Source organism: Amphiura filiformis, chromosome 20 (genome assembly GCF_039555335.1).
Source record: "Amphiura filiformis chromosome 20, Afil_fr2py, whole genome shotgun sequence".
In the NCBI taxonomy this organism is placed as follows: Eukaryota; Metazoa; Echinodermata; class Ophiuroidea; order Amphilepidida; family Amphiuridae; genus Amphiura; species Amphiura filiformis.
The window spans coordinates 9,101,270-9,126,493 of NC_092647.1; the positions used below are offsets into that span (position 1 = coordinate 9,101,270).

Here is a 25,224-nt window from a genome sequence, read left to right on the forward strand (position 1 = left end):
ATAGTAATTTGTTCTAATTTCCATGCAAAAGGAGCCAGTTGTTTCATCCTTAAAACAAATAGGCTACACCATAATTTCCAATTACCCCATGCAGATAGATAAGACCTTGGTAAGATAAGCATGTTAATTGTTATTTCACTATCACTATCTTGATCTTGATAAGATGCCTGACTTTGAAACTTTGGGTACAAAAACTCATACTCTGCAAGTTAGGTCAAATTTTGCACTATGATTGTTTATTTGAGGTTATTGGACTATGCCATTCAGATTAGGCTATTGTAGTCCATAGTGTTGGTCACCGTCTATCGGGTTCTAAGAGGCGGTAAATTGGTTACAAAGGTCAAAGTGGTTACAAAGGTCAAAGGTCTCGAATTATTTGGTGTTTTTACAAATCCATTAATTTTGTCTTTTAAACAAAGAATATACGCACACCATTTTATCCTGTGCATAACAGAAAACAATAATAAAATAAAATCCAAGCATATTGTGGTTTTATTTCTGAGCAAGGGCATAATTTTAGCAAAACAATTGCGGAGTAAATCTAGTAAGAGTGAAATTAGAAGCTTCTCACAAACTCATGCCTATATTGTGGGCCGCCTCCGTAGAGGGCGCCCCAAAAACTTAAAAGGGCCTTGTCTATGGCCCCGATGCTCTTAATTGTGCTGCTTGCCTCCCCTGGCAACGTCGCTGACTTGATTAGTCACGTTGTATGGCTACACATTGGAATGGTTTGGGTGCATTGGTTACTCCTAGAGTGCCGTCCATTGACAATTCAACATCCGGCGGTGACTTGAACGTGAATTGATGCAGTAGATGAGAGAAGATTATGAAGAGTTCCATCTTCGCTAGATGTTCTCCAAGGCATTTACGGTGACCTAATATAGAATAGATTAAAAAACATATTACAACAATTTGAATCAACAACTTGAATCATTATAATTCGCTCGCGGTTTAAGTATGAGATTGTGAATTTAATTTGCTATGACAAAATTTAATAAAAATAAAAGTAATAATTCGCCAGTCACCATATAGGCCTACGTTTTGTAAAGCCTTGTATTTAACCCCGGGCACACGCTATACATAATTCTCCCAGCCACATTTCCCTAATATGAAATTTAAAAAGAAAAGGTAAATTGAGCTCAGACCGCTCGCCTACCTAACTTATTGGTAGCCATCTTGAAATATGAACATATATAGACGAATCCAATTTCACGCATTCCTACACCTCAATGTCAGCCATAGCTGCCCCCCTATTGGGTCTACCCCCCCTAAAAAGTGATATGATATGATTGTGGGGATAATTTACTGCATGTTTACTCTTTTTTAGATCTGCATACTTTAACTTTCAAGCAATAGCTTCAACATTTATATTAGGCCTACTATTTATACCATGTATATACTCATTTCCAAACAGTTCTAACCAATGACCAAACCTCTTGTAACTACATTATTATATCAACTTCGTTCAACATTTTCTGACTAGTCTGAATGATTATAACAACTTCAAATGCCTGCCAATTGATACAATGTATATAATGTACAAATTAGAATTACTATATATTTTTGCACAAAACATATCTCAACATCAATGCCAAGCTTTCACTTTCAAGTCTTTCATCATGATTATTATTGATTTCACAACCAATGTAACCATTCCACCGTAACAACTCTGCATGTAATTTCAAACATTTCTTAGCAATTTCTTAATATTTTATACAATCATCATGTTTAAATAATTCTGTAATTCAACGTCTTCGGATCTACATTATACTTCATATGCCAACCACCAGTAACCAAACAAAATCTACAACACCAGCAATATCATCCATTCCATCTAATGACATTCATATTTAGCCATGGATATTAATGATGCACGTACACTTATTTAAATGATTATGTGTAATGGTGCTTTTATGTTATCTCAATCTACATGTATGACATTCATTAAAACTATAAAACTACATTACATGCGTACAGAGTACTTATTCGTGTCTTCTATCCTATCAATCTTATACCCCTGCTTTACAAGTTCAACAGTAGGCCTACTCGATATCCAATGCAATATCCTCACTACAATAGGGCACAAAAACAAAATCCCCCACCCTGCAGGATCATCCCACATTAACATTAAACCTTCCGTCAAGTCCAACACAATCCTGTCGTACACCTTCCCTACTCGATTTCCACTTGCATTTCATCGTATTCTCTTCTTCCCTAGAAAAAAAAATCATTAATGTTGAATCTCAACACCATAGAAATAACCCTGTCACATCCTGTCTCACCTTGGGCGCCCCATTCCTTTTTTAAAGGAATTTTTATTTAGATCTGTCCCCAAAAGTATAAGATTTTTTGGTATAAGTTAACAGGAATACCATTTTTTTGTAAAAACCAAGTTTGCATCACCTTGTTACATTCTGTGAAAATGTGCTCAATAGTTTCCGGTTCCTCACTACAAAAAGGACGTAAATTTTTGTTTCTTTGGTTAATTTTATACATATAGGTATTTGTGGTTAATATTCTTTTAGAATCCTGCACTGAAAGTAATCAACTTAATTTCACGTCTATCGAACATGTAAAAGCAAAAGGTATCAAACAGTATCTTCCATTTCTCATTTTAGAAAAAAAGGCCCAAAAGAAGTACCGCTCATTATAATGAACCACTTGTCTTGAATCACTGAAATTTTAGTGAAGTAATTGGATTACTTGCCCCCTATACATAAATGTTGTTACCAGTGTGTAGTTATTTTTTGAGAAAAATGCAAAATTAGGGACCGTTCACAAACACTTGTAAGGGAGAGACCTGATGCAAAAAGGGGGCCCCTGAAATTTTTTGACCCTCCTAAGGGGGGAGGGAATTTAAATGATTTTCTATGGGGTTGACCCATAATTTTCATGTCAAAAAGGGGGGGCCCTGAAATGTTCGAGGTCTGTAAAGGGGTTCGCGATTTTAAAAAATTGCATCAGGCCCCCCCCCTACAAGTGTTTGTGAACGGTCCCTTAGTTACATAATTTGTCAGGGGGTACGGTAACTCGAATGAATAGAAATAAAATGCATTGGGATTGGATACATTTGAACATTTGCTTGCATGGAACATGTGCCTAAAATTACCTTTAATTGCACGAAGGACACCATTTTATTCTAAAGGATTCGTTTTTAAATGATATAGCTTCAATTCCATACAAAAAAAAAAGAAAACGATAATTATCGGCTTGCGCAAGATCCGAAATGAAACAAATACCTGCTGTGCGCCATATAGATGATTTCTTTGCCACCAATTTCAAATAACTTGTTTTCCCACAAACATGATTTTATTATCAAGGTTTTGAGGAGTGTTTTTCTTTCTTATTCGGGACCACGATTTGGAACCTCTTTCCAGAAAATATTTTGTACCTTTTTCGCTACTGATAATATATGATTTGCTCCGTTTTCAAGATCTTCAATGTTCATGCTAGTCTACTGTAGTAGACCATTTAAATTTATCATCCCTCTAATCCCACCATGGAAAATCCACCAATCCTGATCCAACAGCTACATGGTGTCCCAGAATGATTTATACAGTGTTCGATCAAAATATCAAAAATACATAGTCAACAGTGTATCTAATCTTCATAATAGTTAAGTCAAAAACCTCAATTTGGTGACCACTCTCTGGCTAGTAAGGTTTGACGATTGATTCGACTTCTATGGACCATTTAGAAAAAAAATACCCTCCATGGACCATGTCCCTCGCGAAAATCCTGGCATTTTTCGCTAGAGGCCAAAATCCAAAATGGCCGCCGCCACCATTTTGAAAATCTAAGTTTTGAACCAAATTAATGTCAGATTCGGATTTCTTGGGGTCGACTTACCCGAAAAAGTGTCTTTGTACACGATTTTAGGTACTCTGGTTCAAAACTTATTTTTACAAATAAAATCGTAAAATTGCTTTTGCAGGGCCCAGATGGATTAGGAATAGAAAAGAACAAGATGATTAAACTTGGGCATCAAGAGAGATTTAACAAAGATTATTCTTCGCAATACAGCTATATTTCTTTTAGACCAGTGTTTTATCAAACCTGTCACTGACTCCATAACATTTTTATAACTCGTCCCTGGCGTGTCCATTAAATTTGTTGAAAAATCTACACCCAAAACAAAACTTTCCATTTTTTACCCAATTCATTTTTTTTGTTATGTCAGGATTTGTTTTTTGTTTACCTCGAAGTGAACCGATATTGCGATTTTTGGCAGACCGTTTGACATTTTACCCCCCCGGGGAGCTCATAATTATTTGCACATCCCCTCAGTGGCTTCTTGGTCCCAGTTGTTTTTACATGTTGAACACTTCAGTGAGCCTTGGCACTTTTTGGCTACATATCGAACTTTAGGCCTTTACCTTTTTTTTTACTTCTTTGCCTACATCATGACACTGGTTGTGTCTTAGTTTATCTGCGTATGTAGTACACAGTGATTTTCATATAGTCTCTTTTGTATCATTGTAAATTACTTTGTTGTTAGTGCCTTCCCCATATCAAATTGGTATATAACTTGCCATTTCTATTCAGTTAGGCCTAGTACTATGATAATATGCAATCATCGAGATGAAAACTCATTTATCTAACCTGCCAGATTCACTATTGTGTCCTACTCGGTGTATGTGATATTTATTTCTCGACAAAATTCGCTATACATACATACATACAGCAACCCATTTTGCCCGAAACTTTGCCCCAAAAGTCCTGTAGGCCTATATTATCATGCGCGTATTTTTTTTGTGGGGGCCTTTGGGGGCGCCAGCCCCCGGGGTCAAAGCAGGGGGAGACCAAAACGTAGGGGCGGCGGGAAGAAGAAGGGGCGGCAAAAAGAGAGGCGGCGAAAGAAGAAGGGGCGGCAAAAAAGAATTAGTAAAGAAAAAAGGGCGGAAAATGTGAACAAATTGTACTATACATCAAAATGTGTTGCTTTTGGGGCGGTAGCGCCTATAAATCCTTTTTTTTTTTTTTTTTTTTTTGTTATTGTTTTGTTTTGTTTTTGCTCTTCACTTTTTCAAACGACCGTAAAAAAATTGGGGCAACCTTTTCGGGCTGTTATGGAAGGGCGGCAAAATTGGCTTCTTCTTCAGCCCCCGGGGAAGGGGCGGCCACGGTACGCCACTGATTATACCCTTAAATGTAGACGCGGTACCGTATTGTTGGTCGAAGCAGCCAAAATAGAAAAAAATATCGATTTTCATTATCTTATAATCAATATATAAAAAAGTATGGAAAAATAACACTTTGATGTTTTGCAAAAGTTCATTCTACAAACATACTTTGAAAACTTGCTTGATTTATTGTTGTTAAGGGATGGGGTATGAACGTTTGGACAGTATTTATTGTGGGACATTAGAGACATCAGGCATACCGAATTGCATTCTGAATACGACGAATGACCTTCTGAAATCAAATAATTTTGATTTTTTGAAATTCGCAATGTAATACACATTTTATGGCAAATCATTAAAAATTGATATTTTTATATTTAACAGTAGGCTACTCGAAGTAAACTTTATAAGTCTGATGGTTTATACTTAAAGTGAAAGTGTATAGGTAGGATGAAAGCCGACGATCAATTGAAAATTTTGACCTTTGATATTGAAGATATGGATTTTTCCAAAACGCAAAAAATAGGTCTTTTGGGGAAAAATCCATATCTTCAATATAAAAGGTCAAATTTACAATTGATCGTCGGCTTTTCCTCCCACTACATACACTTTAAGAATAGGTATATCATTAGATTTATAAAATGTACTGTTAATATATAACAGTATAAATAACAGTGTTATTTATACTGTTATATATCAAAAATGTGAAAAATAACACATTTTAATAATTTGTCATAAAATTTGTATTATAACGTGAATTTCAAAAAATGAAAATTATTTTATATCAGAAAGACATTCTTCGTATTCAGAATGCAATTCGATATGTCTGATGTGCTCTCATGTCCCATAAAAAAATACTGTCGAAACGCTCAAAACGCTCATTCCAGATCCCTTAATGAGTTGTGCACGTTTTACCAAATTGTTGTTGTTTCAGCCCTCTTTACAACACTAATAACTCAAGAACCACAGGACCTTCTACTACTAAGTTCTACACACTCGCTATGAAATGATCAATGCAGTTGCCAAAGCTCACTACCATTCGCAAGATGCTGTGAACTACCAAATCGCAACAGTTTTAAATAGTTGCTATAAACCTTAGTAACCTTAAGAACATTATTATATCACGCCGTGAAAAAAACAATAGGATCGCACGAGTCAGAGTTCACATCCGATTGGACTACGTCACCGAGGGTCCGGTCATTATGACTCGGCAGGGCAGATATTTTACCCTTGGTAAGTCAAATCACATCATATCAAATCAAATTAGTATTTGGGTTCCTGCATCGGGCTTATATAGTTAAATCCTCAATAAAATTAAAGATATCATACAATTTCAAAAGAAATGACAGCGATTGATTATTTCAGAATCATTAGAGAACAGCAGAAACAACGGCGATTCCAATTTTGCCATTTTTTAAATCGTGGTTTGTCTGTCGACATGTTAGACTTAGGCCCTATATCATTATTACTAAAAAATTATGTTATTAATCATCATGATGAATGCATTCAGTTCCATATACATATGTTGATCACAAACAAAATATTCAATAAATGGTCATTAAAGGCCCATTCAGTGATTTGCTCATCCGGACGATCTTAAAAATCTTCAAATTCAGATTTGGGTACCTTTGTTATTCCTCGCGCGCGCAAGGTATTAGTGTTTACTTCTGAATCGAACGTGGGGACATGGGGAAAGCCTGAATATATTATAATTACCTTCATTTAAATATTTATGATACTTTTATTAAAACAAAATATTCAAGCGATGATAGTGTAGGATATAAAAAACATCAAATTTCACTATTTTCAGAGAAAATAGTGTTTTTAGAAACAACGATAATTTGTTTTCTGCAAAGAGGTTAATTTATTAATTGAATTGAGCATGCGTGTTGAGAAATTCGTTCGTTTGGGGCACTGATCTGACGCTTTGATAAAATTCCCTTTAAAAGGAAAGACCGGAGGGAAAGCTTAAAAGCAATAAATATGTTACTTATACGTCAATTTGAAAATATCAATTATTGATCAAATTCCTTTATAAAGGGACGTGTCTGTCATTTTTATTTTGGATCTTTGGTTCTCAAGCGGGTTCTCAAGTGCCATGATAAGGTGTTCAGAAGGTGAAGGTGTGTCGGGGTGGGTCATGGGGTGTCATGGTTGGTCAAGAGGTGTCATTGAGAGTAAGTGGTGGGTCAAGGGTTTCATGGTTGATTAGGGGTGTTATACTGGGTCAATCTATAGTTCTTTTTGACGTCGGTGGTCAAGGCCTAATATCATTGGTTTAAAGAGATATGGACACTTTTTGTACTCTTGTGCACTTTACCCTCTTTCTTTTTAACCAATCATCATATAGAGATTCGTGCGATATGTCAAACTTTTCCTCTGGTCTTAAGGAACACAAAAGTCAGCGGTCGCGTATCTGTAGGATCATTGGTTAATGAGATATAGTCACTTTTTGGTCTTTGTGCACTTAACCCTGTATCTTTTTAACCAAATATCCTACAGAGTCGCGTGTAATGTGTCGAACTTTTCGTCTGGTCATAAGGAACAAAAAAAGTCAGTGGTCGTGTATCTGTACGATCATTGGTTAATGAGATATAGTCACTTATTGTACTTTGTGCACTTAACTCTGTCTCTTTTTAATCAAATATCCTACAGAGTCGCGTGTAATGTGTCGAACTTTTCGTCTGGTCATAAGGAACAAAAAAGTCAGTGGTCGCATATCTGTAGGATCATTGGTTAATGAGATATAGTCATTTATTCTACTTTGTGCACTTAAGCCTCTATCTTTTTAACCAAATATCCTAGTAGAGAGTCGTGCGATATGGCGAACTTTTCCTCTGGTCATATGGAACACACAGGTCATATCTGTAGGATCATTGGTTAATGAGATATAGTCACTTTTTTTTAATTTTGTGCACTTAATCCTCTATCTTTTTAACCAAATATAGAGAGTCGTGTTGTATGTCAAACTTTTCCTCTGGTCATAAGGAACAAAAAAGTCAGTGGTCGCGTATCTGTACGATCATTGGTTAATGAGATTATAGTCACTTATTGTACTTTGTGCACGTATCTTTGTATCTTTTTAACAAAATATCCTAGTCGTGCGATATGTCGAACTTTTCCTCCGGTCGTAAGGAACAAAAGGTCAGTGGCCGCATAACTGTAGGATCATTGGTTAATGAAATATATTCACTTTTTGTACTTAGTGCACCTAACCCTGTATCTTTTAAACCAAACACGAATCGATTGGCGCGAGGTTCATATTGGTGCGTATGCACCAAATATGTATTTTGTTGTCATAGATGTGCTAACATATCCTGTGAGCGGTTCAGCCGAAAGCCGTGTATCCAAATAAGACGTTTTACAAGAATCTGTAAGTTAGATACGGACAGTATCTAATTTAGCTACATGTATTTGAATGGGGCTTCAACTTCTTCAGTACTGCTGTTTTATTCGTTTGTTGCCAAATTTGTCATTTCAAAAATACCAAATGACAATTTGAATGACTTATCCTTCGCTTTTAACATGTTTAAGCAATTTATAAACAATTTTTTTCGCAAAATATGCAAATTAGCTACCTTATTTGCATATTCTTTTTATTTTTAAACACGTTTTTAGCTAGAATAGAAGGCTGACAAAACACGTATGTAAGTGTATCATTATTTAATGATAAATGAACTACCACTAAATGTTCCTGCCAGTGCTGCAGTGCAAAACTTCTCATGCAATTCCATCTTTAACATTACATTCAAATAATAATTACATTGTAAATTGGAACTGACACCAATTTTTTTCAGGAATTCTTGCTACACTTGCGCTGGAATTACTGAATGGGTCTTTAAGGTTTATATAACATTAGGAAATGAATTTGGAGAAAACCTTCTATTAATAAAATACTATGCTGACTCACGCTCCAGTAATTTCAGATGATTAAGCTCAGTAATACATCAAAGAATGTCTTTCAATTCTTATCGGATTAAAAGCTTAGAGGGTAGGTCTTGCTGCTCAGCGAGTGTTTGTAATTATCAGAAGCTTTTCTCCCAATGCATTCTCTAATGAACAGTAAAAGTACAGTATACGGGGAGCAAAGTCACATTTTGGTCCTATTTTTATTTTTTAGTCGTTTTAATGACACTTAATTCTTTGCCGTCCCCATGTTATCCCTAAAAACATTTCTGTGGGCCACTGGGAGGGGGCAAAGCTCCCGGGCAAAGCTGCACTGCTAGTTAGTTGACATCATGCACTACACGAAAATGTGTATAGCAATTGAACCGGAGCACTTTTTGGCTGAAAAATGTCATAGATGAACTTTGTACAGGGTCAAATTTCAAACTTCAATGCGTTTGAAATGTCAAATTGTGTTGAAAACCATACCAATGTATTTCTCTATCCATAAGGATTCGGAAAATGTAAAGTTTGACCTTTCTAGGATGTACCGTTCGTGAGTTATTACCAAAAAACTGCATAGGTCATAGGCTTCAATGGTACTTGACATAAACTGCTCAAATAAAGAAAGTCCGCAGTCATGTAACCCGTTCTACATCAAAACCTGATATTGTTATGACAATTTGATTGATAAAGTCGTGTGCAGAATCTTGTTAGCTCCAATTTGGTACCAAATTTGGTACCCAAAACTCTAAATTCACAGAGATTGATACCTGTATATGAAATTTGGTGCATTTTCAAAAGTTGCAAATTAAAAACGGAGCACGCGGATCTGTAGGTGAATGGCAGAGTACGACCATTAACATAGCCCGAAACTACCGCTTGGTCATATCGATCGCATCGTGCCCTAGTATTCATCAGCAAAGCACTGTAACAATCCATGCGTTTTAAATTAACAATTGAATAAAGCGCGCACTTCGGATAGTCGACATGGGTTCATCGTGGGCAAACAAGCTTGACCACATTGCCACGCTAAGCAATTTCGACCGCGTGTATCGTTTTGATTTGCAACTTTTGAAAATGCACCAAATGCCATAAACTGGTATCAATCCTTGTTACTGTTGAGTGTTTGGTAGTAAATTTGGTATCAAACTAGAGCTAACAAGATCCTGCACACGACCGTATCAATCAAATTGCCATAACAAGGTCAGGTTTTGAAGTAGGACGAGTTACATGACTGCGGACTTTCTTTATTTGAGCAGTTTATTTTGTTGTGTTACTTAGACCTATAACGAAATATCCAAGATTGTGGAATCCTGTATTTGAATTGTAACATCAAAACGAACATTTTGACAACTCTTTTGTCAAAATCGAGCAGTTGATGTTTCTGACCCCATAGAGCCAAACATTTGATATTTGACCTTTTTGGTAGTAGTAATGGTACATAGATAGGTCAATCTATACATTTTCTGAATCCTAATGACTTATGAATTCATTGGTATATGGTTTTAACATACACAAGTTTGAAATATAACCCTGTTCAATGACCTTTTCCTGCCAAAGCTACCCGGCTCAATTGCATTTTTGTGTATCCATATAGGCTATCTCTGGTAGCTCATCCCAACTGGTACCACCTCCCCCCCCCCCATTTGATGAGGGCGTCCGAGGGACACTGTCAAGAATCACGGGATCGAGAAGGTGTACTTGGCAAATACAAGTGATATTCAACCAATCAGTTTCCGGCGATTTGAACGCCGTTTTATTCGACCACGGAGTGGACATCAGTATCGCGTTCAATACGATGCGAGCAACATGGTACGTGATTAGGTGTGCGCAGGGTGTGCGAAACTGTTTCAAAACCCATTCGGAAATCATCGGGAATTGGTTGAGCAACCAATCTCGTACGATCACATCAGGCTAAAAATTCCTCAGTATTTATACAGTAAGCTATAATTAGCGGGCAGGAAATGTCATGAATCCAATCACCATTTTGCGCGAATTAGCCAATATGAACATGGGTTATCGATATAAATGTTTTTCTGGCATATTGAGCTAACACCTTGTTTTTTCACAATATGATACTGGTGGAAAGAAATTCGTCAGTTATTGGGCGCCCCATTCCTTTTTTAAAGGAATTTTTATTTATTACAGAATGCCAAAATATGCAATACCTCTTCCACGTGTCAGTCTCTTACACAAGACATACCAGTGATACCACCCCAAGCTTGAATGTGCATTGAATATCCTTGGCAAAAGTACCTCTCTCATGAGAGCGCACCACCATTAAATGCGCCACACACCGTCGACGTCCTATACGATAAATATAAATTTAATACTCCGTTGGTGAGCGACGGGCGAGTGGTAGTGAGCGACAGGCGAGTGGTATTTCACTGAACGCAAGAAAAGGAGTTCTATCTGATTGGCTAGCAATCGATCGCTTAGGTCGCTCAGTAGTCAACTACAAACTCATGCATTCAATTCGATTGAAATCGATTATTCTATTATTGACGAAGATAAAGAGCGTGATAGTGTGTCAATAATGTACATTGTATTGCACCTGGCTTTACCAGCATTCCTTTATAAAATAATTTTCTCAAAGAGTTGAATATTATCAAAATTTTTACCCAGGATTTCAAATTTTTACCCGCAAATTGCAGTTAAACATATCCACAGCAAAATACCGGTCCTCACTAATTAGTACATTTAATTTCCAGTTAGTACATTTAAACGAAACCTGTGATTTACGTGACAACAAATAAAATTTTCTTACAATAGAAATATCATATGGGATACTGATATGGTAGGCCGCAACCGCCACAACGTGAAAATTGACCAATCATGTTAGAGTTTTTCATTACTCGGAGGTAAAACTGACCAATCAAGTACGACTTACTCATTACGTGAAGCGAATTTAGTCATTAAGAATTTGCCAGACGAGCTTCACGTAGTTGCAAGATATCCTCGGTCACGATAGTTATGATTCAAAAAGTAATTTATGAAAAGTACGAACCGACTTATTATTAAGATGGACATGCACTCACAAGAAACTCATACAGTATTGTACACAACTATATAGCTAGGCAGAGTGGTGGTAAACCATGCACACAATTCAGGCTGATTTGTACATCTTGCGCGGCGTGGCCTGCGGAATTCGACCTTCAGCAAACCAGTTCGGATTTACTTTATATACTAGTAGTAGGCCATACATACTGCAGTTACGGTACTGCCCGTTTTCCTATACACAATACTCAGTGCGCTCACCATTGACGCGTGACCTAGTGTATGTTAGAAGTATTATGCCATTGCCTATATGACGTCACTGTGTAAAAAATAACCAGTCAATATTTAAAGTATTCTCTGAAATTCTAGAAAATATAGTTTTGTAACATTTCCTAAATTTTTAGCTAATTTAGGTGTTTGGAAATATTGGTACTTTTGTGTTTTAGGAAGGATATGTAAACGACAGATAACACCACAAAATATGAACAAATTATTTCTAAACCGTGTTAAGTCTGCAAACCATTATGCTTCTCATTTTCAAGAACGCTGGTTAACAATAAGCAGACTATTGTGTCATTTCGTAAACAAAAGCCCAGACAGTATTGTTACCTTGCGTTCGCTTTATAATCATTCACCCAACTGAAACTATAATATCAGCTCATTGTTCATTGCACAGGTAAAACAGACACAAGTGCAGTGTGTATTTAACCAGAGAAGATCTGATGTAACATAGTTGAGCTGTTTTCATTGAGTGTTATCTTGGTTTAATAGCTTTTAATGGGGTTTAAGTCCTTCAAAGGTCGTGGTGAATTCTACTGTAGACATGACTGCATCATGATTATTTTAAAGTCAACAACATTCAACAATATGATCACCGTGATAGTATGACAGTATCAGTACCGTGGGTGTCAGTGATCCTGGCCTGACACAGTAGACAAACAAACAAACACGCCACACACATGGCACATGCATGCAAGGTAACATTGACTATACACTAATCAAACAATGGTATTGATCCTGTACAACTGTTTGTGGTTTATTTACATTCGATTCATTTAAAATCCACATAGTAAACATTAATTTTGGCAAGAGTTTTCTCTCTCTGGAACGATGATGCATCAACTGGCTCCGCGTAATGAAAAGATCTAACATGATTGGTCAATTTAGCTCCGCGAAGCGAAAAGTAAGCTACGCGTAGCAGCTCCACGTTGTGGCGGTTACGGCCAGCCATATACTGATCATGCGAAAATCGTAAAACATAGAATAGAAACAGTGTGGCCGGCTCTCAAAATCTCAAATTGTATGCATAGCCTGAGTCGCACGGCCTATCTCAAACAAAATAGCTCAAAATCACCATGCGTAGTTGTTGAAAAACGTGAGGATTTATCGTACTACCACGGCAATTTTTAACACGAAGATATAGGGATGTCGACGGTGTGCGCCATTGAGGGAGCACATCACCATAAGATTCCGCGGCCAAAAGTGTAACCCGCAAAATAGTCCTCATAAAACGTAGAAATTGAGCTTTTTGTTACATTTTTCAGCAAATATGTGTCTGAGATACGTTTGTTTGATGACATTCTAAAGCTGAAACGGTTTTGATGAAATTACGTGCAGAAAAAATGATTTTAAATGTGTTCTGACGGACTAATCGTGCCTATCATGTATCGATGTCAAATCCTAAGAATTGAGCTTTCAACAGCTTTGAAATCACGGGATGGGGTAAAAATGTCCAATTTGCAAAAAACTGACATTGGAAATCTATGTGCAAAAGAAAATATATTAAAGCTTAAGGATCGTCCCATAACCATGCCCAGTTTCATTGCTATATCTAGCTCTTTCTAGTACGATAGTACGACTTTTGCTAGTTGAAGCTGCCGACTTAACCGTATCCAGATCCAGATCCAGATCTATTGCAGGGAAATAATTAGAGGAGATTTCCGAAAGGCTTTTTTGCACGTATTTCAATGGGGAGCGTATGGTGGTGTGCCCCCTTGAAATACACAGGGAAAGACGCACTTTTGGATCGCGCTCGGCAGTTCAAAAACGTAACTCAGCTATCAAGTTTGGTACATAATCAAATTAAAGCTAATCATGTATAGAATATTATTCTTTTAACAGAATATATTGGTGACCATCTACTTTTTTGCTATTTTGCCGCAAAGAAAAAGTGTGCAAATTTAACCTTAAAAAAATCACTCAATTTTGGAAACCGGACATTGTCCAAATTCGCGCCAAAACTCCATCTCTGAAATAAAACATTGGGACTTTTTCTCATGTTTTGTCCTGTAGACACTTGTGGGAAGCAAATGAGCTGAAAATGGGCAAATTTTGACTATACGTTTTGAAAATAAAGCCGCAACAAGCTCAAAAAAAGCGGTGGATTATTTTAACCGAATTTCACTGGTACATAAATCGTGGAGTGATTTGGTGGTGTGCCCTCTCATAATTCGCTGTCGTATTGCACGTTATAATATGACCGTTGCTAGGTTAACTGGATCACGCTTTCTTTGTTACGAACCACTGATCGAAATGATCACAACACAAAGCCTATGGCATATCAAAATTCGGAACAGGTGTATGAGGAGCAGTAACCAATGGTTAACCGGTTACTAACGTGCACTACGAGAGCGAATAACCATGCGAAAGTTCATCGTGGTTATGATGCCTGTTGCACATTTAACTTCACAATGATGCTAAAGAGGTACTTTTTTATGCGCGTAGTGAGATCGGGGAATTATTTCATGCTTCGGAATGAATCGGTTTAATCGGAATGAATCGGTTTGAAAAGGTCTGTGGTGATGCTCTGTGAGCATGATCACTCAGAAAAGCAATAATTACCCTGTGTATCCTACTTTTTAGAGCGGAAAAACAGCCGTATTTTGGGCCAAAGTATGGATTTAGCCCGCACTCGCCCACTTATAGGCCTAAGTCTTACCGGTAGAAAACGGGATATATTCTTTTGGTTGGTACACCTTTCCATCTTCGCTTAGAAACCTTTCCGGACGGAATTGGTCCGGATTTGTCCATACGTCTGGATCATGATGTACAGCCCAGATATTGCAGAACAGAAGCGTTCCTTTTGGTATATTACGTCCCTGTAGAGTAGTGTGTTCAGTTGCTACGTGAGGAACTCCAAGTGGTGCTATGGAGCTGTATCGCTGCACCTCCATGATGGTAGCTTCTGTCAACGGAAGAGCATCGCCGACTCGTGGCAGACGATCTCGACCCACAACACAATCAATTTCGTTCTGAATACGAGACTGAATTTCGGGATATGCCATCATGTAGAGTAGGGACCATCTCAAAGAGGTGACCGTTGTCTCGGACCCAGCGCTAAATAACTGGCTCACGGTTTGGTATAAAGTCATGTCCGTAGCCAAAGCCTGCTCTTTGGTGTTATTATTTTTGAATGCTCAAGTTCGGCTAGATACACATCAATATAGTCGGTTAACTTACAATTGTCGTACTTTTCTTTGTGATCATCCACAATCTTACGTATAAAAGCTTTCATTTGTGTGCTTATTTGGCGTATTAGATGCCTAGATTGAAAATAAGCAAAAATTGGGATTATTAAATTTATTGCACCGGATCCCGCTAATTCAAATTGTTTATCTAATAGAGTGATGATACACTGAAAATCCTCATCGGAGTAGTGAAATCTTTTGCCGAAAACCACCGAACATAGGACATTTGACACGGCGTATGAGATATACTTGGCGGGGTCCGCTGGTTTTCCTACACTACGGCGGACTTCTTGAAGAAGGAACGATGTTTCTTCGATAATTTTATCTTGAAAGCTAGACTTTCCAATGCCATGTTCACGAAATTGGTGCAGAGTAAACCGACGTTGGAATTGCCATAATCTCCCAGAAGACATAAGAATACCTAAAATAAGAAACCAATATGCAAATTATTAGATTTGAACAATTCCTGTATTCCTACACCTACAATTTATTAATTATGCATGGTAGTCAGATAATTTGTATCTCAATAACCGGGCTCAATAATAATTGAAAATTGAAAACAAATATTGGCCAGTTACCATGGTTACCGTACTGACTCGAGTATAGTCCCACCCTTTTAGGTGATTTTTTTTCAAAATTTGAGACTATACTCGAATTTTGTATTAGTTATTTATTTTTTCGGTTATGGAGTGTCCTTGCTACGATCATTCATGATCGAATTAAAAAAATGTTTGTTTGTGATCATGTCATACTTTATCAATGATTTCAAAATGCATTGAATTTGTATCCATTTTGAAAAACGCAAACATCTTTTTTTTCAAGTCAACCATGAATGATCCTACCATTCAACTCTAGGCCGGGACTCTAGGTCCAAAACCGAAAAAATAAATAACTTACCATCGTATTGACCTTGACCTATAAGGCGTCGGCACGGATGCTGATGTACTCTGCCTTGCCATCTGATCCATGGTGATTCCATGCCATGCCACTCTGTCTTTGGCCAGCCTTCCTGCTGCTGCTATGGAGGTGATATTTCGAGCTGAGCGGTCGGTTTTGATAGTGTCCATCAATCTTTTGGGAGGTCTTTCACGTCCATGTACATTTCCTTCTAACATGTCTAGCACAATTTTGGGGTATATCAGTCATTTCGCATTCGATATGTGGCCAAAGAAACAGATCCTTTTTTGGGTGATTTTATCAATGACTATGCTTCAGTCCCAGTGTGTCCCGTATTATGGTGCTACGTATTCTGTCCAGGCGTAATACGCCCATGATCTTTCTCAAGCACATCATTTCAAAGACTAGGAGGAGATTTACGTCTTCTTTCTTGATGGTCCAGGTTTCGGCTCCATACATTAGGATTGATAGTACTATAGATAGGCTACTATTGATAGTATTGTATAGTTTAATCTTGGTGGCCTGTTGAATGTCCTTGGCATTCCATATGCCATGAAGTCTTTGGACTATTCTGTGTTTGATGTCTTCTCTGCTTGTACTCTTTTGAGATATGATGCCTCCCAGGTACACAAACTCGTCCACTTGCTTGAGCAGGTTGCCATTAATGTTCATGTTAACTTTTTGGCTGCTGATAACTTGTACTTCGGTTTTACCAATATTGATCTTCAGTCCGAGGTTCGAGCTGTTACGAAAGACGTTGTCCACTGCAGTGTGCAGGTTACAAGCAGAGTCAGCCAGCAAGCCACTGTCGTCGGCGAAGTGGAGGTTTGAGATCAGATGTCCCTGGATCAATATTCCTATGTCGCGTCGATGTCATGGGTTGCGTAAAGCATAACAAGTTCAAGAAGAAGAGTTGTGGTGATATCACACAGCCTTGCCGCACTCCCACTATGTGTGAAACCACTACCAGTCAGTTAGGTCGCCATTCACGCGCACAGCACTGTTTGAAATACTGCATAGTGCTTTGAAAAGCCTGATGATCTTACTTGGGAAGCCGAAGAATCCCATTACTTTCCACAGCCCACCCTGCCATATGGTGTCGAAGGCCTTTTCAAAGTCAATGTAGCAGCAATACAGGAATTTTTCTGTGAAAAGAATATCATTTAAAAAAAATCCCCACCGGGGGTAACACTCCTCATAAGATCTGGGTCAATATTCATATTGTGGGTCCTTTTTCATATCTCGAAATCCCAAGAAGGTATGACCCCCCCGTGGTGTCAAATGAAAGATAAAGAGTAAAGAATGATGGGTAAAGAATGGGTCTTTTTCATATCTTGAAATGCAGGGGCGTAGACTGCCCCCCCCCGACACTAGAAATCGGAAAGGGGAGAAAAAAATTGGGAAGGGAAAGAAGGGGGAAAGGAAGGGAAAAAGAGGGAAAAGAAGAAAAGAAATGAAGGAAAAAGAAAGGAAAAGGGAAGATAAAGAAAAAAAGAAGAAGAAAGGGAAAGAAAATGGAAGAAAAAAAGAAAAGAGAAGGGGAAAAGAAAGGCAAAGAGAAAAAAGAGGAAAGAGAGGGGAATTAACGCTGTTTTAATAAAAATTCAAACATTAATAATGACATGAATTTTGCCTGGAAGTATATGCACCAAATTGCACGAATTCAGTATAAAGATTCCAAAATCTTCCAGCTTCTGAGGGCGGCACACCCCCAGACACCCCCCCTGTGCTCGCAAGCGCGCACTTGGCGCTGACACGCCACCGGGAAACATAGTTTACCCAAACTTGCCCCCACCCCGGACAGTTAGGGCTCCCTACGCCCTTGTTAAAATGTAAGGTGTGACCCCCTCCCCCGAGTGGTGCCAAGAGAAAAAAGTTAAAGCCATATTATAACATTTTCAAACAAAATAGATTAGCATTTCTTTGCCATAAAATGTTAGCTTTAACTGTCAGATATATCCCCTTTTATTTTTGAGCCGAACAACTACGCCAAAGCAAAGAAAATTGGAATTTACTATATACCAGCGCACATGTCGCCAATACGTACCAGTCCTTCGGTCATGTTGTGGTACGACCCTTTGGTGTGTATATCACCGTCCCGCACGCCGTGTACGTACATGTACTGTGTGTTATGAACATCGCGTATGCGTTCGACTAATAATTCCATTGTAATAATAAAGCGCCGGTTCCGGCGTTTTATTCAAAATCTCAGATTTTGACAAAACTACAGCGCCTAGAGTCTTGATTTTTGCAGGGTATATTGGTTTAATAAAGTACAATTTAATCGTGTAAAAAAGGAATTTTAAAAAATTCAGTGAGGGCGTCTTCCTCAGCAAATGTTATAATATGGCTTTAAGAATATAATAGAAATAATTTTCCCACCCGGGGGCAGCTATGGTGCAGTAACCGCTCTAGTTTTCGACAGCCAAAGGGCTGGCTATATATGTAGGACTGCGGCTTTGTGGACATAAAAGATTATAGAGTACTGGTATTGGTGTGAATTATTTATTGTATTTTTATGGTGAAAATGTCTAAAAGTAGGGGAGACCGGGGATGGAAGTTACACGGGGAAGTTGTTACACCTCTCAGTATGCCAAGCTGGAATAAGAGAGGGCAGGCTAACTGACACTCATTTGTTGCCTACAGACGATGGTGGACTACATTATTCAATGTGGCAACAGCCAAAAGCGTAAACAAAACAGACAATATGACGGCAACACTGCCTGCACGATGGACGCAATTATTTTTTCCCGGAGCCAAGATCCGTTCTTAGCTCTATTGGCCGGGTGGCCCCATTACAGAAAAAAAAAAATGCACAAAATATATTTCCCAGTGCAATATATACATTTTCACATGAAAATAAATAATTTTAAATTCAAAGAAAAAAAAGAAGAAGAAAATTTTTTAATTATCGCCGGGGATGGGAATCGATCTCGGGACCCTATGCGTGGGCGGCGAGATCCATAACCACTACACTACGTAAACTCATTGATACAGGTAGGGGAAATTTTCAGTATATATCGTACGATAGTGCGTTATTCATAAAAAAAAAAAAAAAAACAGTACTTACAATGAGGTTCACTGGCGAACCTCAACGGATTTAGACTGATAAAATAGTGCTTAATAACATACGTACAGTTTTGGAATAATTTGAGACATTTTTGTGTTTACGTGTAAAACCAATGACAACGTCAAAATTGAGCCAATCTTGGCCGGCCCCCCCTGGTTGCCTACACATCACTGGGGTATACTGCCAATCGCGAGCTTTCTCCATTGTTCTATTAAAAAGTTAAGTCAAAAAAACTTTTTTTGTCTTTTCCTAGTAACTTTTTGACAAAACTGTAATATTGCAATAGCTCTAACAACTGGAGGTGCATAATGCTAGCTTGTTATGGTAAATATAGTATGCGTAGGCATGGCGTAGGTCACTAATATATCCCCGAGTCATGACCTGTAATTCTGCCTCAGGGTTGTGTTATAATGGCTTATGTGTGTAAACCCCTATTGGGATAGTTGTTACACTGTAACAACCTACCCCATGTAACAACCTACCCCAATTACATTTTACATGTGTTGAGCTAAATTTTGTTTCAATTTTCAGGTTTAAGTATTTCATATGTTTACTGTGTATTTTGCTTTAAAATTGTTCTACTGTTAATGATGCCAAGAACCTGGAAAAGGAAGAGAGAGAGGGGAAAAACACCTCTTACTGTAATGGAAGGCTGCTGCCCAACGTGTGTTGGAATATGGTGATTCTTTGCGAGTTGCAGCGGCTGACCGTAATATAAGAGCATCATATAGTTTGATATAAATGAACTTATTATAGAATAAAAATGATCTAAATGCTTCTAAAGGCCTATAAAAGGACCATAAAATTTTGTAACATTGTAACAACTTACCCCACTTGGTGTAACAACTTACCCGGTATACGGGGTAAGTTGTTACAAAAAATTACCTTCATTAGTTAATTAGTAGCTAATTAGTTGTTTGATGTTTTCATGTTTTGTATGGCCTAAATTTTAGTAAACATAATGTGCTAACCACAGACTCAAGATGGAGTGTTTGAGTTCTTTCATTGGAATTATATGGGGCAAAATGTAAATTTTGTAACGTCCATCCCCGGTCTCCCCTACTGCTTTGCGATTTATAAGAAAAAGAAAGTATGTTTTGCCGTTCAACGAATGAAAACGAGTGAGTATTGCCAAAGTTATGTTTGAATTAATTATGACTTTAAAAGTTATTGGCCAGGCATGTTAGTTTCCACAGCATATCAACATGATCAACGAAAGAAAATTATATCACTCAAAATGTTATTTATGATATAATTGATATCTTACACACCAGAGGTTTTTTGTCTTCAACGGGAAAAATCCGATGCAAAATAAAGTTTTTACATGTAGCCCTTAATTATGATGTGGGCATAATTAATACATGCATGTATAGGCCTATAATATTGAACAAGTATATCCCATTTGACATACACTTATAAATACTAGTAGGTAGGTAAATAAATATATTATTGTATTATTTTATTAATTTAACGACTTATTTATTAATCATAAATAAAATGACACAAAACGAAAGTGTCTTTCTATTTGATTATGTTGACCATTAAATCATTATTATGACATTCAACAAAATGATTGAAGAGAAAACATGCAGACTATAGAATGGTCAATGGAGTAGGTCAGATGCCATGTCCATAGTTTCGCAGTTCTTTTTGATTTTATACATTTATAATGTGCTTGCCACTAGTAAAATATACATTGGGAATCAACATACAACTAAACTGCAGCATGGGTAAATGGAGGAAAAGACAAAAAGACAGAACATTTGGAGTTAATGTTTGGTTTGCTGCATGTTTCTGTGTGCATGTTTTCATCATTGATGGTCTGGTGGACTGTCATGAAACACGGTGGATGTAAACGTGATCCTAAAACTGCCTTCAATAACCAAAAGTAATTACAAGACCTCTTCTACATTGAAGCTGCCTTTCCCTTTTAAAGGGAATTTTTATTAAACACGTATCCACACCACAAAAAGAGCTACAAAAACATGGTTTTCTATCAATGATCAATGGATAAATAACCCCGGGATAAATAACATGAATAATGCACGATTGAATGACAAAGTAAACTTGAGCACCTGACCTTGACTGCATGCAATTATTACTTCCAAAATGTCTGCTGCTGTATTTGACCGTCATTACATCCATTCATGTGTCTGCACCGCTATCCACTGACGTCACAAGTCATTCACCTTTACATTCTATTCATGATCAAATTCATCAGTTCATACCAAGAACGTAGTCAGCCTTAATCATTAATGTGGAGGGGAAAACACAAATTTCGTCCCCATTTGTCAACTTGTTTTGTCCCACTTTACTCTTTGCCGTCCCCATTTTATCCCAGAAAATGTTCGCCCCCCCTGTTTGTACTCTTATCTTTGCATGGGTCAAATTTAGCACATACCGATCAGAGTGTGTCAGGGGTGGTCATTCTGAGTTGAAATTGACCCCACAGAAATAGTTTTTTTAAATATAATCCCGGTATATAAATTCAGCAACCTTCCCTTAGAAAATGAAAATTGTTTAAGGTACTGGAGGATTGAATAGATAATAATTCTGATCCTTTAAAAATTGAGTATGAGCTTAATGCATGCATGGCTTTCTAATTGTAACACTTTGGGTTGGTACCTACAGTACCTTCCTTCCTTTCTTTCTTTCTTTACATACTTTTTAATTAAGGTATTTTTCTTCAAAAGCACTACTGTGTTGTTAATATTGAACGACATTTGACAAATGGGGTATCAAAATGCGCGTATGATAAATCATCCTTCTCTCTATGTTGAAATATTGTAAAAACAATTATTAGTTCTGAAGCTATAGGCGTATTTATAACAGATGCGTTACTCTTTGTGCAGACTTTAGGCGCGTGAAAGTCGATTCCGAGTTTACCGTTCCCCGCCCGCGTCACTTTTTGGAAACCAAAAACACCCGCGTCAAATTTTCAAAAATGCCAAAATAATTCATTATTTTCAAAGTATCAGTGTTTTCACCAGTTTTAGCAATTGGAAACATTATATTTTTGTTTGTAAAACATATAAATTCACAACTTGGAAGCAAAACCAGGCTCTTTTCTAGTCCGTACCTTTCGTGAAAATTTCTTCGTCGCATTTATTTCCATTTTGCTTTAAATCAACACACATTTTAGGTCAATAATAAAATCTGATGAAATAATGAAAAATGAAAAAGTCACCTCACCAACCGGGGAAAAAAAGTGACGATAAACTCGGAATTGACTTTCATGGGCCTTACATGTAGGATGTATAGCTTACGTTAACACTATATACTAGAAAAACGCGTGCACATAAACATCTCAACAGAAAAGTAACTAACACCCTTAAATAATGGCCATTATTCTAAAACGGGTTATTGTATTACACATCTGTAAAATGCGTTGGAAGCAGAATTTATTTCTGCGTATTTTGACACCTCATTTGATACGATAGCTTAGAAAACAAATTAAAACCCCGGGGGGCACTCACATTTCCCAGCTATACGGGTATATGTGCCGCGGCGACGACCCCCTTTTTCAGAGCCGCTGACCGTTCCTTAGACCCTCTGAATTCATTGTTTGCCCGCTCTGAAGCCCCAAAATTTTTCTAGCCGTTCCATAGAAGCTCATAGACCATCAGATCATCGAATTCCGCTCTCATCGGCATCTTGAGAGGCGTGTTTTCTGTCCTACTATTTCAAGCCCAAAAGCAGACCTACCCAAAAGCTACTTTTGCGAGCCCAAAAACTTCAAAGGGAATTTTCCATTAATTTCTTCCCCATTGAAACACATTGTAAGGAATAAGGTGAACTTTGGGCGGGATTTTGGGCTCCTTTTAGTAGTGGCAACACTGGTTGACTGTTTATTGATTTGAATGCTGTTTTGCTTTGTTGAGGTTTCCATCGTAATAGGCCAAACCAGACCTATTTTGCATTAATGGTTTTCCCGATTAATAATTTAATGCACAATTCAAAGTGAAATCGATTCCTTCAAAAATCTGTGGCAAAAACGCAACAAAATTGAACCCTGGTTTGGCCTGCGGGTTTAGTTTCCAAGATTTTTCAGATTTTGGCAGCCGATCAGTTCCCAAGACCCCCCTTTTTTATCGGCCGATCAGTTCCCTAGACCCTCCTTTTTGGCTGGCCGATCTGTTCCTTAGACCTCAAGTTCGAAACTGACGGTGGCACACCCCTACCAAAAAAAAAAATGTGAGTGCCCCCGGATTAAAACACCGGTCAATTTAATGTAGTGAGCTAAAGTGAGGTCCAGATTTAAAAGTTGCACTTACCATGCTTACAACAATACAAAAACACTGATATCATTACACAGATTTCCTTCCATTATCATGATTATACTGAATACAAATCAATAAAATTTACTGCAACGTTCACATTTTGGGTTACATTGATTTAAATGTACGCTCGTACGCTGTGACGTCAATATTTAGACAATTGCTACAAATGAGGTGTCACAATGTGCAGAAATAAATTCTGCTTCCAACGTATTTTACAGATTTCTAATACTAGCCTCCGTTTTTTAATAATGACCATTATTTAAGGGGGCTAGTTACTTTTTTAAAGATGTTTATGTACTTCAGGGTGTTTTATATACTTTAATAGCTAGTTAAATTTAAAATGGATATAAGGTTTTATGTTCTGATGGATGGATTGGTTAAAATTGCGTCAGTCATTCATTATACCAAAGACATCTCTGATTCCTTTAAATAGTTTTTTTTTATTATGAGAAAGTGATCCCTTAAAGCCATAATGTACAATCCTATAATATGATATCAGTTGATTTTTTCAAACCTGACTTTTTTTGGCATATTTGTAACGTTTACACATCATTACACATGCCCCAACTTACAAATGGAATCAGCCAAATTTGTTGGGTTTGTTGGTCAACAGAGCAATTTGGACATAAAGTCACAATTATGACTTTAAATCCTTCATAGAACTCCATGTTAAACGGCCAAAATGGCCAGTGGGTTTCTTTCACTTAACTTGTTATTTCAGCATTTTGGGTATAAAGCATAACAAAATATCAATTTGACAGAAATCGTACATAATAACTATAACGTGGTAAGGACGCACCATTTGACTGGGGGCTGGAAGTTTTAAAGTCTGCTGGAAGTTTTGAAAAAAAAATTCCTAGATTACTACATGAGCAAAAAACAAATCCCCACTTTGCACTAAAAATACCAATATAAACTTTCTCCATCATAACTTTAAAAATTAACTTTCCCCACTAAATGTTAATACAATAATAGTAATACAAGAATTTAAAAAACAATCCTGGCCAACACACCGGACCAATACTAAAAAGAGCACCTGCTGAAAAATAAAACCTTCAAGAAATGCACTTACCTAAGTAACCATCCGGGAACGAATACAACGGTGGTCGACCATTAAGATATGGATTCTTAAAGGCTTCACGAGCCACATCGGCACTGTTGATCATTACCACCAGCTTCCTCCCCATATAAAGACTATACACCTTTCCATATTTTGCCGAAAGTTGGGCAAATACACGATATGGCTGCATTCCTGTGCGGTAAATCTTCAAACCCAAGTTTGGAAGATATCCGATGAGGGCCATCCTTGAGGTCCAGGAGGTAGATTAGTCGATTCCCAAACCCACACAAGACAAGCTACGACAAGGAAGACTAAGGTGATGAGAAATAAGGTTTGGATGTCGAAAATAGTAGAAATCGGTTTTTTGATAAATGCGGCATCCATGATAGGATCTCCTAGTCGCCCACCTGTATGCAAGAGATGTGCCACTCCTGGTAAAGCA

At 37.6% G+C, this 25,224-nt stretch overlaps 1 protein-coding gene across 2 annotated transcripts; it reads right to left on the reverse strand.

Moving 5' to 3' along the window:
• LOC140142543 (cytochrome P450 2U1-like) lies at window positions 1-25,224 on the reverse strand. 2 transcript variants are annotated; one of them, XM_072164538.1, is made up of 3 exons: window positions 24,795-25,224; window positions 14,947-15,896; window positions 1-875 (listed from the first exon to the last, which is right to left on the reverse strand). In XM_072164538.1, exons 2-3 carry the CDS (start codon window positions 15,377-15,379, stop codon window positions 697-699), a joined length of 612 nt encoding a protein of 203 aa, XP_072020639.1. In that variant the 5' UTR covers window positions 15,380-15,896; window positions 24,795-25,224; the 3' UTR covers window positions 1-696. The 2 variants fall into 2 exon arrangements, with proteins under 2 accessions (XP_072020639.1, XP_072020640.1); XM_072164539.1 differs by lacking the exon at window positions 14,947-15,896.

Coding starts and splice junctions, on each gene's coding strand:
- LOC140142543 (XM_072164538.1), bottom strand. CDS start 15,379: ATGACTTTATACCAAACCGTGAGCCAGTTATTTAGCGCTGGGTCCGAG. Junction 876..14,946: donor ATATATCCCGTTTTCTACCG/GTAAGACTTAGG, acceptor ATTCTATATTAG/GTCACCGTAAATGCCTTGGA.